Source organism: Plecotus auritus (genome assembly GCF_963455305.1).
Source record: "Plecotus auritus genome assembly, chromosome: 9".
In the NCBI taxonomy this organism is placed as follows: Eukaryota; Metazoa; Chordata; class Mammalia; order Chiroptera; family Vespertilionidae; genus Plecotus; species Plecotus auritus.
This window is the reverse complement of record NC_137783.1, coordinates 107,740,561-107,753,637: the sequence shown is the minus strand read 5'-3', so window position 1 is coordinate 107,753,637 and position 13,077 is coordinate 107,740,561. Positions and strand designations below refer to the sequence as shown.

The following is a 13,077-nucleotide window of genomic DNA, read 5'->3' as shown; positions in this document are numbered from 1 at the left end:
TTTTAGGCCTACCGGGATCGGGCCTAAACGGGCAGTCGAATATCCCTCGAGGGCTCCCAGATTGGAGAAGGTGCAGGCTGGGCTGAGGGACACACACCCCCGTGTACGAATTTCGTGCACCGGGCCTCTAGTAGTATATAAAAACTTTGCTCCTATACAGCTCCATCCCTCTCTTTGTATTGTCATTATCAGAAATTACATTTCTGTACACTGTGTGCCCATTAACATAGATTTGTAATTGTTGTTTTATGCTTTTGTCTTTCAAATTCTATTGGGAAAAAGAGGAGTTACAAACCAAAAATAACAATAATCTGGCTTATAATTACTTTTGTGGTTACTTTTACCAAGCTTCTTTATTTTTTGTGGCTTTGAATTACTGTCTAGTGCTCTTTAATTTTAGTTGACTACTTTTAGCATATCTTTTTTTTAAATATATTTTATTGATTTTTTACAGATAGGAAGGGAGAGGGATAGAGAGTTAGAAACATTGATGAGAGAGAAACATCGATCAGCTGCCTCCTGCACACTCCCCACTGGGGATGTGCCTGCAACCAAGGTACATGCCCTTGACTGGAATCGAACCTGGGACCCTTGAGTCTGCAGGCTGATGCTCTATCCACTGAGCCAAACCGGTCAGGGCACTTTTAGCATATCTTGTAAGGCAAGTCAACAAATGACAAACTGAGCTTTAGTTTGTCTGGAAATGTCTTAGTTTGTCTTTCATTTTTGAAGAATGATTTTGCCAGATATAGAATTCTTGTTTGACAACTTATTTGCCTTTCACTGCTTTAAATATGTTGCCCTACTGCCTTCTGGCTTTTATGGTTTCTGATGAGAAACTGGTTATTAATCATATTGAAGATCCTTTGTGTAGACAAGCCACTTCTCTCTCACTGCTTTTAAGATTCTCTCTTTGTCTTCACAGTTTAATTATAATGGGTTTCAGGGTGGATCTTTTAAAGTTTATCCTACTTGGAATTTATTGAGCTTTTTGTATGTATAGATTCGTATCTTTCATCAAGTTTGGGCAGTTTTGTGTCAGTATTTCTTCAAATATTCTTTCTGCCTCCCTCCCCCTCTCCTTTTGGGCTCCCGTTATGCATGAGTTGGTCCATTTGATGGTGTCCCACAGGTTTCTTAGTCTCTGCTCATTTTTCTTAATTTTTTTTCTTTCTGCACCCCAGACTGGATAATCTCAATTAACCTATCTTTAAGTTTGCTGATTCTTCATTTTGCCTCTTTATATCTGCTGTTGAACCCCTCTAGTTATTGTACTTTACAATTCCAGAATTTCTACTTGGTCCCTTTTTATAATTTCTGTCTCTTTATTGACATCCTCTTTATGGTGAGATGTTCTTTCCTTCAATTCTTTGAGCATACTTAAGACAATTGATTAAAGTTTTTCCTATTAAGTCCAAAGTCTGGGTGTCCTCAGCGAAAGTTTCTATTAAGTTCCTTTTTTTCCTGTGAATGAGGCATCCTTTCTCTGCATTCCTCTTAATTTGTTGTTGTAAACTGGACGTTTTGAATATCGTAATGTGACAACTCTGGAAGTTAGAATCTCCCCAGGGTTTGTTGTTGCTGCCTGTTGTGAGTTGTAGTTTTGTTTAGTGGGTTTTCTAAACTATTTTTGCGAAGAATGTATTCTTTGTTGTGTGTGGTCACTAGTCTCTAACACCCTGGAGCCCAAACAAAACAAATCAAACCTCCTGGTCTTTGCAGATGGGCTCTCTGTGTGGGTTGGGGCATGCCTTCAATGCTCAGTCAACTCTGCCTTAGCCTTCACTTTCTGTCTGCATAGAATTTGAAGGTCAGTTGGAGGTGAGAGCTTATGATCTTGATCTTTTTCTGAACATTTGTCCAACCCTGGGCATGTATGTGGTCTTTTAGATTCCCCAATATATGCAGGAGTTTTTCAAAGCCTCTATTCCCCGAAGCAACTCACTCCCTGCTTTTCCTCCAGGCTTTCTAGAGTGTCTCCTATTTGTTTTAACTGATTATTTTTGTCCCCAACAGCAGTGGGTAGTTCATTTGCCCTTGGATATTTTTGACTAATGCCCTCTGTATCTTCTTGTTTGCCCTGGGGGAGTTCCAAGTTAGAAAAAGAAAGGCAAGCCCTTTGCGTTATTCCTCCAGTGAACCCCTAGACAGGTTAAAATAACCACAGTTCTTCAATAACAAGGTGTGTTCTGCTCCCTCTGGCCCCAAGAACCCACACCAAGATTGCCAGCAAGGTGTAGGTAGGTGGGGGATGAGTAGGTTAAAACACCACAAAGGTCTCCTGCTGGGTTCCATCACCTATCTCATCATTAAATGCTCATTTTGTTACTGCAAACTTTTGAATATTTTCTAGAGTTTCAGTAAAGTTGATTCTGGTAGTTTTTGCCATTTTTTTTGGGGGGGGGGATGGTGTAGCTATAAAGAGGTTCTTGGAGTTCCCTACTCTGCCATCTTCGCTGACACTACTTGTTGACGACAATTGGCACAGTTATTTTCTGAAAGCTTTTGTCCCAACTTACTATATATCCTTGCATAGGTCCCTGAACTTCCTCTGAACCTCAGTCTCCCCATCTATAAAATGGGTGGCCAGAGTTGGATTGGATGAAGGTATGGGGGTGGGGTGGGGTGGTGAGGGCAGCACCAGAGGTCTGTGTGAGGCACCAAGGGAGTACAGAAAGGAAGATATTGGGGAGGGGGGTGTGGGGACCAGGGGACACATGACTCAGTGCAGCCTTGGTGGCTTGGTGGGGGCAGGAAGAGGACAGTGGGGTGAAGCATTCCTGGCAGAAAGCTCAGCATAAGCAAAGGTGGAAGGCCCTGTCCCAGGTGATGAGCCTGGAGAAACAGTGAGCCCTGGTTCTGGCAGAGGATCTGGTGTGATGCCAGAGTGGGTCATGGGGGCATTAGACTTGCCTCCCAGACCTGGTACACAGGCCACCTGCAGGCAAGGGGCCTATTCCAGGCTTCAGCTCAGGGTGGCCTGGGTGCAGAGGACTGAGGGGCTGAGCAGTGGGTCTGGTCTGGTAGGTGCCCGGCTTTCAGCACTTTGCGGGTCTCTTGTCCAGGGGCCCTCTCCCCTAGACCTGTTTATACCATCTCTTCCTTCTTCCGTCTGCTTCTCTGTGCTTTGCTGTTTCCCTCTTCTGAGCTGCCTATCCCTCATGTCTGCTTTAAAAAATCACAACACCCAGTTGCCATCCCCTAACACAGTGGTCGGCAAACTCATTAGTCAACAGAGCCAAATATCAACAGCACAATGATTGAAATTTTTTTTGAGAGCCAAATTTTTTAAACTTAAACTTCTTCTAATGCCCCTTCTTCAAAATAGACTCGCCCAGGCTGTGGTATTTTGTGGAAGAGCCACACTCAAGGGGCCAAAGAGCCGCGTGTGGCTCGCGAGCCGCAGTTTGCCGACCACTGCCCTAACATGACTTGCTCAGTTAATAATCAACATTTATACAGCACATTTGTTCTCACGGGCACCAATCTGAGTGAGTTACGCACATTCACCTATTTCATCCTGCCATTCCACAGACGAGGAAACAAAGGCACATAGAGGTTGAGGAACTTGCTCAAGGTCACACAGCTTAAACTCGCCCAGCCTGGATTTAACCTAAGCCGTCTGTCTCCAGAGTCCAACCTCTTAGTGGCCATGCCATCCTGTCTCTCCAGGCTGATTCGTCCCTTATCTGGGGGTACCATTCTTATCCGTGTCTGGCTCTGCCTACCCCCTCACCCCTGGGCTGGGAGCTCTGAGGACAGTGGCCCCTAAGCTTTAGTCTGAGCCTAGTTGGTTAAATGGACAGATGGAAGGATGCCCGAAAGCCCACCACTAGCAGCCCCCTGTGGTGGGGGTCTGATTCCTGTTCCCATGGACTCCCCGGGTGGGCACGTGTGGGCTTGAGGGTGAGAAGGAGCCTGCCTGAGCACAGGAGCCCTGAGAGGGCTCAGGAAGTGGTGGGGATCACGGCGGTCAGTCCGATTTGTGCTAGGTGGCAAAGCACCGTGTTCCCGGGGCTGGGACAGGGATTTGGGGTGGAAGGAAGCCTGGGTCCAGTGGGGCAGCTCTGAGCTCTGTGTGGGGCATCACTGTCTCCTTCCTGGCCAGTCCCCCTACACCTCCACCCCCACCCCGGCCATGGTTTGCTTGTCTGTGGTGGGAGCAGTTGGGCTTCCAGAATTCCAAACAAGGTCAAGGGCCGAAAATGGGAACAAGAGGCTTTGAAGAGAGAAGAGAAAGGAGGAGGAAAGAAGGGAGGAAGCTAGAGATAAGTAGGGAGAGGGGAGGAGGTGGGGGTAGATGGAGAGTCAGAGGGCCTGGGCATTCCACACCCTCTGGGTGGAACCATGACCACTGCCTCATGGCCCAGCATAGAACCAAGCCAGGTACCCAGGCCTGTGCTGCTGCTAAGACACAGGAGCCGGGCTTGGTACCCACTGTGGGTGAGTTCTAAGCCACTAGGGGTTGCCTGATGTACTCAGGAACCAGGGGACCCCCTACCCCAGGCCTCAGGGCCTCCTCTGCAGACTGGAGATCACGGGCTGGTGGCCGCAGAGGCTGGGTGAGGACCAGAGACAGACTCTTCCGGGACTTTCTCCAATGTCCCCCAAAGCCCCTGCCTCCCAACAGCCCCGGATTTCTATCTGCCCTCACTTCCCAGAGGCAGCCAGTGAGCTAGAAAGATCTTTGATGCATTTTCCCTTTAGCCTTTTAAAAATATATTTTTACTGATATCAGAAAGGAAGGGAGAGGGAGAGAGAGATAGAAACATCAACAGTGAGAGAGAATCATTGATCAGCTGCCTCCTGCACACCGTCCAATGGGGATGGAGCCTGCCACCTGGACATGTGCCCTGACGGGGAATCCAACCGTGACCTCCTGGTTCGTAGGTCGAAGCTCAACCACGGAGCCACGCCACTCCAGGTTCCCTTTAGTCTTAAAAGTTCGCGAAGTTTATTGTATTCTTCTCCATAACAGCCCCACGTTTCTTTTCGTAGCAAACATACTGATTTTCTCCAAAACTGCAGGCAAGGCGAGGTTCCAGGTGCCTCATTGACGCTGAGGCCGGCAGCTCGGTGGCCACCTGCTGTGGTCCCTATGAAGCTGGCTGCGAATCCCCGACCATTTGGGGGTGTTCAGGGTCCCGCGGGCGCCCCCTCCCCGCTCCTTGCCCACAGGCGTCACCTAAGCCGCCGTTGCCATGGGCCCGTGGCAGATGGCCCGGTTTAGGGTTCCCCGAGGGCGGCGCGCACCGGATTAGGTGAATTAGGGAGCCTGAGCCGTGCCGCTGCCGGAGCCGCCGCCAGACCCTCGCGCTATGGAGCCCCCCGCCCACCCCGAGGACCCCGCGGATCCCGCGGACCCCGCGGACCCTGCCAACCCCTCCGCCTCTGACGAGGCGCGCGCCAAGCAGCCCGGCAAGTGGGCGCTGGTGCGCAGCCTGAACCAGGCGCTGAAGACCTACGCGGTCATGCCGGTGAGGCCCGGCGGGAGCGGGAGGGTGGCCTCGGGTCCGCTCCCCGGCCTCAGCCTCCCTGTCTGTCAGGCGCCAGGGAGGACCATAGGGTCGCAAAGCCTCGGGTGCACGCAGATGGGGACGGGGCAGGGGGCGGGGGGGGGGGGGGTGGGTTGCGGTGCTGCGTTTGGTCCCTGACTCACAGCGAGTGGGCCCCTCCCTGGGCGGAGAGCGTTTGCATTTACACAGGGGGGTGGGCCTGGGCGGAAGAGGGTCCCGAGCAGGTGCCCCAGGGCCTTGGTAGACATTCGTGGACTGGCTGGCCCGCTGCGTCTCTATCACCAAGGTTTGCAACTGGACACTTCCTTACGCACAGGCACCTGGACACGTCGGTTGGCTCACCTTTCCCACCTTTGAAAATTGGGACTAATAAAACCAGTGTCTTAGAGCCATTATGAGGATGGGGGGTGGGGGGAGGGAGAAGTCCTGAAACAGACTCCTTTTCATTCCACAAACGGGGAGTGAGCCCCAGGCCCTGCCCCAGAGGAGGGAAGAGGCAGAAGGGACTGAGGCCCCTGAAGAGAAATGAAGCTCCTGCCTGGGCGGAAAGGTGGGAGACGGCCAGGACAGCTGGCATCTGCGTGGCTCTGTCACCCTCACAGGCACTGCCCTCGTCCCACTTTAAGGCTGGTGAACACTGAGGCCCAGAGCGTCTGAAAGACAGCCAAAGTCACATAGTGTTGGTGGCAGAACTGGGACCTGAACCCACTCTCTTATCTACGTGTTCAGTGTGGACGTCCCCTGCTTCCCTAAGGGGCCCCACCAGGGTTTTGGGGTACCCACTCTGGGGCTGGGAGACCCTCTGCTCCAGCCCCTTATTCATAGCAGAGAAGCTGGAACGTGTCCTGAGTCACACAGCCACACTGAGGTGTGTCACACCGCAAGTGGGGTTTTCGGTTCAAGGTGAGGTCCCCAGTGGGGTGCCTCCTGGAGGGGTGGCAGGAATGGGGCCAGATGCAGTCATGGGGTCTCCTGGAGTCTGGCCATGGGGATGGGAGCGTCTGGCGGGGTTAACCTGGAGTTCAGTGTCCCTTCTCTTCTGACCTCCAAGGACTTTCCCTGGGACCAGGGGCCTTTCCCCCTAAGGGTTCTCAGGCCCCAGATTTCTCCCTGAAGCCTCTTAGCTGCCATGTTAGCCTCTTTTCCCAAGTTCAAACATAAGCAGAGACACGTAAGTCACTGTCCTCCTGGATCAGGCCTTGGTTAGGAGGCTCTAGTCCCTTGTCTTTGCTGTGTGGCCCCAAGCTCCTTGCTCAGCCTCTCTGAGCCTCCATCTCCTGCTGACACCAGGTCTTTCATTTTGGTTTTCTGTTCCCTGAGTGGGATGCATTTTCTGTGTGCCAGACTCCGAGCTGGGTTGGGGGTGCAGGTGACTCAGCTAGCCTCACCCTCTGTCTGCTCCCCGCCCAACCTTTTAGATGACTTGGGGCCCATGAGTCATCTGTGGGCAGAGACCCTATCAGTGCTCTGCATTCTGCTCACAGAGCTGGTTCCAGGCTGGGCCCAGGACATGTCGGGAAAGAGCACTGGGTTTGGAGTTGGTCAGGCTAGGCTTCATTTCTGGCTCTGCCGCGAAACGGCCGTGTGAACTTGAGCACGTTTCTTGACGTCCTTGAGGAGATAAGTGGAGGTAGAATCTTCTGTTTAAAGGTTATCATGAGGTTCCATGAAACAGGTTCAGGGAAACATCTGACTCACTACCTGGACCATTGTGGGGGTCATTGTGAGTCAGCACAGAGCAGTGTCCTGGGGCCACAGCCGGCCTCCAGGAGTCAGTCTCTCTCTCTCTCCCTCTCTCTCTCTCTCTCTCTCTCTCTCTTTCTCTCTCTCTCTCTCTCACACACACACACACACACACACACACACACTGCACACCCTCCTCTCTAACCCATGCTCATACCCCCTCTCACGTATATGCGTATGTGTGCCCCTCTCTCTATTTCTATCTCTGTCTCTCGGAGAGACAAATTTTGCTTTTCTGGGTTTGACCCTGGGAAGTCGCAGGTGAAGACTCAGACCCAGCCCCGCAGGCCAGTGGGGAATGGACTCAGGGGGTAATGACCCAGCGTGGTGCTTGCTGCACCAAGCGATGCCTTCATTCACCACAGAGCAAACCACGCCTTTCTCCTGCTTCAAACCTCCCACTGGCTTCTTGGCATACTGAAAAGCCCAGCGCCTGTCCAGGGCTTTCAGGCCCGTGGGACCGGGCGCCTGCTCAGGTCCCCTCCGATGGCTCCGGCTCAGGGCCGCCACGACTGTTCCAGGCACTCTGCCACGTCACTGCTCTGTCCCCAGAGCATGGACCAGGACTGGCCCACAGCTGGCTCTCTGCAAATATGTGCTGAATTAATGAATGCACTCTTCAGGAGTTGGGGAGGAGGAAGAGAAGGAAAGTAGGGAGGTGCGGAGGGGCCAAGGAGAGTTGCTGTTTGTTCTGGACCTGGACAGACAGGAGGGTGGTGGGTAGGTGAAGAAGAACAGCCTGAGCGGGGAGGGGGGGGGCGGGGGGGAATGGGGATGTGTGTCAGGTGGCCCCAGGGCTAGCACTCAGGAAGCACAGCTTGGGCTCGGGACTAGAGCAGACATGAGGGTTACATGGGGCAGTTTCTGGAAGCAGCCACGTAGGCCGGGCACACAGTAGATGCTCAGTAAACACGGAAGTTCTCCTCCCCTCCCAGAGGCTCTCCAATTATGTTGACTTTTTTTCTGGGAAAAAGCTTGGGTTTGGACTAAGCCTGTCTCTAACATGCGCTAACCTCCCACAAAGCAAAGACCCCCAGGGGCAGCTGTGGCTGAAAAATAGTTGTTTCCAGTGGGAACAGGAAGGGGTTGGAACAGTGCTGAGTTGACCTTGGGACTCACTGAGCCCACCTCTCACTGAGACGTGTGGAAACGGAGGCTCTGAGTGGTTGGCGACTGGTCCAAGGCCAAGCAGGTCCTGCAACCCAGTCTCCTGACTCATAGCCCAGAGCTCTTTCCCCTGGCCATTCCCATGGGCTAATTTCATTGTGAATCAGTTTTTATCCGCTGTTAGGTTTCTACCTGCTGTTTGATAGTAAGTTATTGTATGTTTTTATTAGGATGTCTACCTCCTGGAGAATGTGGGAATCACCAAAAAGAATATTCTTATTAGGATTAGAATAAAATCCAAACTTTTTATTTAATTTATTTATTTTTTTATTGTCTAAAGTTTTACATATGTCTCCTTTTCTCCCAATTGACCCACCCCCAGCTATTCCCACCCCGGGCAAGCCCCCACGGCCCCAGTGTCTGTGTCCATTGGTTATGCTAATATGCATGCATACAAGTCCTTTGGTTGCTCTCTAACCCCCCTCCCCCCACCATTTGTCTCTGGATCTATTCTTGTTCATCAAATTATGTTGATCATTATATCCCACAAATGAGTGAGATCATGTGGTATTTCTTTTTCTCCGACTGGCTTATTTTGCTCAGCATAATGCTCTCCAGTTCCATCCATGCTGCTGCAAATGGTAAAAGTTCCTTCTTTTTTATAGCAGCGTAGTATTCCATTGTGTAGATGTACCATGGTTTTTTAATCCACTCATCTGCTGATGGGCACTTAGGCTGTTTCCAAATCTTAGCTATGGTGAATTGTGCTGCTATGAACACAGGGGTGCATATATCCTTTCTGATGGGTGTTTCTGGTTTCTTGGGATATATTCCCAGAAGTGGGATCAGTGGGTCAAATGGCAGTTCCATTTTTAGGTTTTTGAGGAAACTTCATACTGTTCTCCACAGTGGCTGCACCAGTCTGCATCCCACCAGCAGTGCATGAGGGTTCCTTTTTCTCTGCATCCTCGCCAGCTCTTGACGTTTGTTGATTTGTTGATGATAGCCATTCTGACAGGTGTGAGGTGGTACCGCATTGTTGTTTTGATTAAAACCCAAACTTGTACTTGCAGGCCAATGAGAGCCCCTCTTCCCTGGAGCATGCCCACTTCTGTGACTGACCTCTCTCTCCTCAGGTCCTGACACAATGGCCTCCTTACAGTTCCTTCCTGCCCCGGGGCCTTTGCACGTGTCATTTCCTCTGCCCAGATTTCTGTCCTTGTTCTTTCCTTGTCTGGCTGCTTCTCACCCTTCGGGTCTCAGCTCAGAGATTTCCTGCACAGAGTGGCTTCCCTGGCTACTGCATCTACGGTTGGCCACTCAGCCGTTCTCCACCATGGTGCTTATCTCCATCACAGCCCTCACCACGATTCAACGTGCTCGTGTTCTGTGTCCTCCCAACCGGAGTGTGGACTCCATGTCGCTGCTCGATCCCAGCATTTCGCTCATTCAGTGCCTTGTATTCAGCAGGTGCTCCATACGTGCTTGTTGAACGCATCATGGCTGAAAGTGGTTGCTCGAACTCCTTTTCTCTGACTCTGGGTTTTACATTTGGCTTCCATGGGCCCTATTGAGAGCCAGGCCCTATGGCAGATGCTTCAGAGGACACAAACATGACACTCCCCCACCCCCCTGAGGGTCAGGGCTCTACCCACAAGCCAGGAGACAGTGCAACTGAACTCATATCCCAGGGCCCAGCCCAGAGCGCTGCCACTCTGAGGAACCCTTAACTACAACTATGAGAATCGACCTAGTTCGGGGGTCCTGTGGGGCTCCTTTAGGACAGAGGAGACGTGGTTTGGGTGCCTTGGTGTTTCTGCCCAAACCTCAGCGAGTCCACTGTACATGTGTGAGGTGTAGAGCCTTGGAGAGCCGGGCTTGGGACAGGCCTGGGGTCGAAGCTGCCCAGCTGTGTGATCTCGGCTCTTCTCTCCGAGCCTCTGCTTACTCATCTGTAAAATCAGGGCACGAATGGCTGCTACAGAGGAGGGGGTGATGACATTGCATAAATGCCCAGCCCAGGGCTGGCCCCAAATGGCTTTCAGCAAGTGCAAGTACCCTTTTCTTCCCTTTCCTGTGGTTGGCACAAACGCCTCTGGTGGTGGTAGGGATGGGACACAGGGTTGCTTGGAAGGGGTGCCCGAGCCTCATCCCTGCTCACCTGGCCTGGGACTGTCTCTCACCCACAGGGGGACTATGTCTGGATGGACCTGAGATCCGGGCAGGAGTTCGATGTGCCCATCGGGGCGGTGGTGAAGCTCTGTGATTCTGGGCAGATCCAGGTGGTGGACGATGAGGGCAATGTGAGTAGTCCCCTATCTCCCCCCATTTCCATGCCTTGGGGAGGACACAGGCTGACAGGTGACCTGAGGTAGATGCCAAGCAGTGACCCCCCTCAAGGGGGTAGAGGTGGTGCCTGTGCCCTCACTGTCACCTCTCACTGCACCCCCCCCCACAATGGAGTTCTCCTCTTCTGCCCCAGGCTACCTGTTCTATGTCCACAAGCATAGTCCATTCTTCCTACTCTTAGAGATAGGTGTCTGTGTGGGCATGTGTATATGTACGGTGAGGCAGTGGGTGCCACCAGGCTGGGAGCTCTTCTGACACCAGTGTGCTTTGGGGTCAGACAGACTAGGTTCCTAGTCCATCCTGCCCACTTACTAGCTGTGCAAGCTTTGCCAAGTCTTTTTTCCTCCTGAGCCTCACTGTTTTCTTCTGAAAAAATGGGGATAATAGGAACTATGTCACAGGGTGTTGACCCACAAATGAGATCACACCTGGAGAACACCCCAGGAAAGCGAGAGCTTGAAAACGCCCTTGGTCTCGCTCTATTGGGTTACGGCATCCTGTGAATTCATTGTCCACCTGACTTCCCCTGGGAATCAGCCTAACAGGTTAACCCTTTATCTCCCGTGTCTCCTCTGTCTCCTGAAGGGAAGGGACACGGGAAGTGTGTGTTGGTAGGTAGTGAGACTGGGGTTTTGAGGAAGAAAGGAAAGGTGTGAGGAAGGTGCATGGTCTGGACGAGGGCTCCGAGGGGAAGCCTCTGAACACGTGTGCATGTGTATTGCACGTGTGTATGTGCATGGGGACATGCAGATGTGGTGCAGAGAACAGGTGGCTGCTTAGCAGGGACATGAGGGACTCAGAGAGATTCAGTTCCACCATAATGTGCGTTGCACTCAGTGCTATGCCCAGCGCTGGTGACACAGAGATGGGACTGAGTCCTTGTCTTAGCCTCCTAGTTTGATGGGGGAGAAGGAGGGGACAGCAACTTGGAGCAGAAGGCTCTGCTGGGGAGAGGGGAGGGCTCAGGACGCTGGAGGCCTTGTAGTGAACATGGAGGGAGAGGGGCGTCACTGTTACCCCTGCAGCTCCCGGGACATCCCCATCAGGGTCTGCACAGCCCTTTGACCCCGTTCTGTCTGTGGGTCCTCACGGCATCTGCGACAGGCAAAGTGGGCAGCCACTGTTACCCAGGGACGCTGCGGCAAAGAGAGGAGCCACGGAACTAGTCACGCAGCTGCAGGTAATGGTGCTGGGGTGAGGACCCAGGCCCCCTGGCCTCTGTGCACTCCATTCCCCTCCCAACATCTCAGCGGCACCTTGGGGCTCAGGTTCCACTGACCACCTTTTGTCCCCTGGGGTTGGGAGTGCCTGCAATGTCATTCCCAAGGCTCCAGTTCTCAGACTCTCCGGGAAGCCACAGAAGGGGGGCTGGCGGCACAGATAGGCCCAGGAACCTGCCTGCAGCCTTCGGGGTGGGGCCCAGGGACTCTGCCTATAGGCTTGAGTTTCAGCCGGGTCATGTTGCATGTCAGATGGTGTCCCGTAACTGTGTCACCAGATCTCAGAGGTCCCCTCCCACCCGCCCCCACTAAGGCCCTGAGAGTGGGGGCTGCATGACTGGCTGACGTGGAGCAGGATGGGGAGGATGGGTTTGCCTCAGTGGAATCGGGTGCCTGGGCTCTGGCCTCCTCGTTCACCAGCCTTTCTCACTCTCATGCACTCCTCACCCCTCCAGGGCCTCCCTTTTATTCCTCTGTCATCCCACAGACTTCTTCAACTTGAGGGTAGGGACCAAGTGACTCAATCCAGTTCTTCAGAGCTCAACAAAGGGTCTGCCCAGAAAACGTTCTCCAGAGGCTTGCTGAATGAATGAATAAGTGATGAGTGGAAGGCCATGGTTCCAGTCCTCTTTGGAATCCTGACACTCTGCCTTTGCCCAAGCCCTTCCCATGGCCAGATGCGCCTCCTCCGTTCCTCTCAGAGCCTGTGGTCCCTCTCTCTCTGAGCTCAGTGCCAGGCAGCTCTTTTCCAAATGTGCCGCAGTCCCTGCACATGGCCATGATCTCTCCCTCTCCCTGCCCCTCTCTCTTCAGGGCCAGGCCTTGGTTTCTGCCCTGGTTACACTTTGGTCCGTGTTGTAGGTGGACATTGATCTGAGGGTGCTGCCTCAGCTGGAAAGCGGTGAGGAGAGGCTCAGCTCTGCTGCTGGACTGGACAGGCCACTGTCCCTCTGGAGCAGGACTCCTCGCTGTAAACCAGCGGCTGGCCACTCTGTCCTGAGGAATTATAATACCCAGCGCTGGCTGAGGAATGCCCTGGCTCCTTTGTAGATCTCGCAGGAGTAAAACAAAGGCCGGCCTTCATTGTATCAATGAATCCTCCCAACATCCCCAAGAAGAAGGGACTGTCACTCTAATTCCCA

At 52.7% G+C, this 13,077-nt stretch overlaps 1 protein-coding gene across 1 annotated transcript in view; it reads left to right on the top strand.

Annotated features, from left to right (window-relative positions):
• The window catches only part of MYO7A (myosin VIIA), an 84,435-nt gene that overhangs the window by 7,114 nt on the left and 64,244 nt on the right, over positions 1-13,077 (top strand). Inside the window, exon 3 of the mRNA XM_080643048.1 lies at positions 10,556-10,669. Within this exon, the coding sequence (XP_080499174.1) occupies positions 10,556-10,669 (114 nt within the window). The remainder of the gene's footprint in view (positions 1-10,555; positions 10,670-13,077) is intronic.